The 3,073-nt window shown below is 48.7% G+C and overlaps 1 protein-coding gene across 1 annotated transcript in view; it reads right to left on the minus strand.

Moving 5' to 3' along the window:
- Actn2 (actinin alpha 2) overlaps positions 1-2,695 on the minus strand; it is a 50,060-nt gene extending 47,365 nt beyond the window's left edge. The window contains exon 1 of the mRNA XM_055603924.1: positions 2,422-2,695. Within this exon, the coding sequence (XP_055459899.1) occupies positions 2,422-2,547 (126 nt within the window). The 5' untranslated portion in view covers positions 2,548-2,695. The remainder of the gene's footprint in view (positions 1-2,421) is intronic.
- Between the last annotated feature and the right edge of the window lie 378 nt (positions 2,696-3,073).

Below are 3,073 nucleotides of genomic sequence, written 5' to 3' on the forward strand. Positions count from 1 at the left end.
AAAAAAAAAAAGCACTGTTCCTGAGGCCTTCTGCAGCAAGGCATTCCACACCAGGGGGCAGGGATTACCACAGTCCCAAGCCTCTAAACCGTGGGTATAATTAGGCACCACATCCATTAGCGCGCCACCAACGTCACTGAGAGCCACCAGCATCTGTTGACAGATTGCATACCCGGCATATCACTGAAATGGCAAGTGCCGAGAAGGTGGCCCACAATAGAAACAATGGCATCTTGTCCGTTCCTGGTTCCAACGGTGGCTCATAGGACAAATATAGAGGCCACTGCCCTGGCTGCACTGAGCTCATGGTTCCACACAATTTCACTGACTGCAGCAGGTTCTCTACCAAAAGTGGAAAGAGCTCTGTGCACATCCGTTTAGGTCTGTGTTCTGAGGGAGTTAGGACTTCGCTTCCCCTACCATCTCCAATACCCAAGCTATCTTGTTTCTTTTTCTTTCCTTCTTTTCTCCCCCCACCTCCCAACGAGTGTTCCAGGCTAGCCTCCAACTTGCAGCAATCCTCCTGGCTCACTTAGCCTCTTGGTGCTGGGATTATGGGTATGTGATGCTACATTCAGCTCAATATATCTTAAAAGGAAAAATGATTGTTTTATACTTTCCAGCACTCATTTGAACTTAGTTAATATTTCAACTTTTGACTAGCATACTTCAAGTGCTATTATAATTGTAATAATCGGTCAAACAGGAATCCTAACATTAAAAACAAATCAGGCAATGCCACTTACACAAAAAATCTTATAAATACATTTTAAAATTAAATATGTCACAAAACATAACAAAACAGCCTCATAAACTGGTGATGTCTCTACCTTCTTTGTACTGTGTTTTCTTAGAATCAACAGAAACTTCTGGAATCAGACTCTAGCTTTCAAAAGTGATGGGTAATCTTCCTGTTCCAGCCCTATGCTATGTTACTGTTCCTCATAAGAAACAACCAGTCTTCAAAACAAAAATATAGATGCTGAGTTCTTTTTTAATCCATAAAAAAATGTAATCAAACTTGTTGAGAAAATTTTTTAAAAAAGAAAAAAGAAATGAGACACTCATTGCTAGAATTAAAGCCACTTTTCAACTTCTTACCAATTGGTTACACACCAATTACAACCAGATGGCACAAGTATAGCCCTTGGGGCCATGGGCACCCCTCTTGGTAAAGCCCTTTAACTAGACTGTTTCTAAATGTTTCTGTCTCAGTCGCTTGTTCCCAAGAAAGGTGGTGATGACAGACACCTCGGAATATGAGGCAGGAGTGGAAAGGTAGCATCATTGAGGCTTTAAGGTAATAGTAAGGACAGAACTGTTATTGGGAACTTAAGAGAGAATAGACAAGCAAAGAGGAATACTGACATAAAAGTTGTGCTTGGTTATTTGATAACTAACCCAAGCTTGAAGCCTTTTCTCTTCTTGATCACACTACCATAGATTTCCAACATTATACACACTGTCACAGAATCGCCCACAGGAGCCTCTATAGAAACTCCCATGCACCCTTGCAGTCACACATACTTTTAAGTATCTACTTAAAAGTAGGCTCTTAGAAGGGAAATCCACCTTGCCTCATGCCCAGAAAAACAAAAATAAGAAGAAGAAGAGAAGGCATGAGGCACTGGCTTAAGGAACTGGCTCTTGTCACAGTGCTGGGTTAGTCTGTTGTCTTGTCTAACCATCCAGGCCATGTGCCCAGTGAAAGAGAGGTGGAACTCAGCCTCCTGGTGAGCGCCCCCTATTTGTTTTAGCCAAGAGGATCAAGAAGAAACCCTGAAATAGTGGAATGTTCCATTAGGCCCCAGAGAGCACCAACCAAGATGGGGAGGGAGCTCTTGGGAGCTGGCTGTCTCCTTCATCCCTGTGTGCTTACCTCAATGAACTATAAATAGAGTGTGAAATAATTCTTACTTTGTGGGTGAATGTCTAGGGTTCTACAGCATCTCTCTCTAAGCTAAGGAGCGCAACATGTTCAATAACTGGTTTTTCAACCACTCTTTGGGCCAGACCTCTGGAAGTTGAGATAGAGTAGTTTTTATTTTGTGTTTTAGTGAGGGGACAGGCTTCGGGCAAATGAAGACACCGGGGCCTGTCACAGAACAACTTTAGGCCAAGGTCACGGACAAGAGTAGAGCGGAGACTCAGATTCTTGTCTAACCAAGTCTTTTGAACGCCGTTAGTTTTCCGACTTAAGTTAATTTGAACACACACACACACACACACACACACTACTCGCGGTGCCCTGCTTGTCTCTGGATGTGCTGTCCTTTCTGACGGGGCGGGGCAGGGTGGGGTGGGAGGCTGGGAGGACGGCAGCACTTCCACTAGGAAGGGGGCTCTTCTAGTGGCCGCAGCCGGGAACGTCTCCACCCCATGGGAACCCGGATACAGACACGGGTGAGGGACCCCGCTGACCTTCCTCTGCTGCTTCTCCCAGGCCGGGTCGAGGAGCAGGTCGCGGTCCCACTCCTCCTCCTGGATCATGTACTCATCTTCGTCGTAGACGTAGTTGTACTGCACGCCGGGCTCTATCTGGTTCATGGCGCTGGGTGGCTGGGGCGGCTGAGAAGCAAGCGCAGCGCAAGGGATCGACAGACGGACGGAAGATGGATGAATGGATGGGTAGGCGGCGGGCAGCGGTGACCTTCGCGCGGTTCCTGGGGCGGCACGCCTGGGCGCGGAGTCTCCGGCGAAGCACCAGCTCGCCGGCTGGCAGCGCCGCGCGGATTAATAGCCGGCTGGGAGTCACGTGCCGCAGGCCCCGCCCACAGGCCATGCCCCGCCCACTCCCCCGCTGCCAGCACGTGCGGTTGGCTGGCAGGATAAGCCCGCTCCGATCCCGCTGCCTTCACTCCACCCACCCCCGCTCCTTGATGCCTCCGAGGGATGACCTAGGGGCACCTCGGACAGCGACCTGGAGACCAGGAGGAAGAGAACTGGGGAGAAGACACCTGTGAACCTGCTCCTGCCTCGCGCAGCGCACCCACGGATTCCAAAGATGCGCTGCAAAGTCACGTTTGCCATGTCTCCAGGAGTCAGCTAAAAAAAAAAATCTCCTTCACCCTCC

The sequence above is a fragment of the Psammomys obesus genome, unplaced genomic scaffold (assembly GCF_907164565.1).
Source record: "Psammomys obesus unplaced genomic scaffold, mPsaObe1.curated_primary_1811, whole genome shotgun sequence".
NCBI classification, from domain to species: domain Eukaryota; kingdom Metazoa; phylum Chordata; class Mammalia; order Rodentia; family Muridae; genus Psammomys; species Psammomys obesus.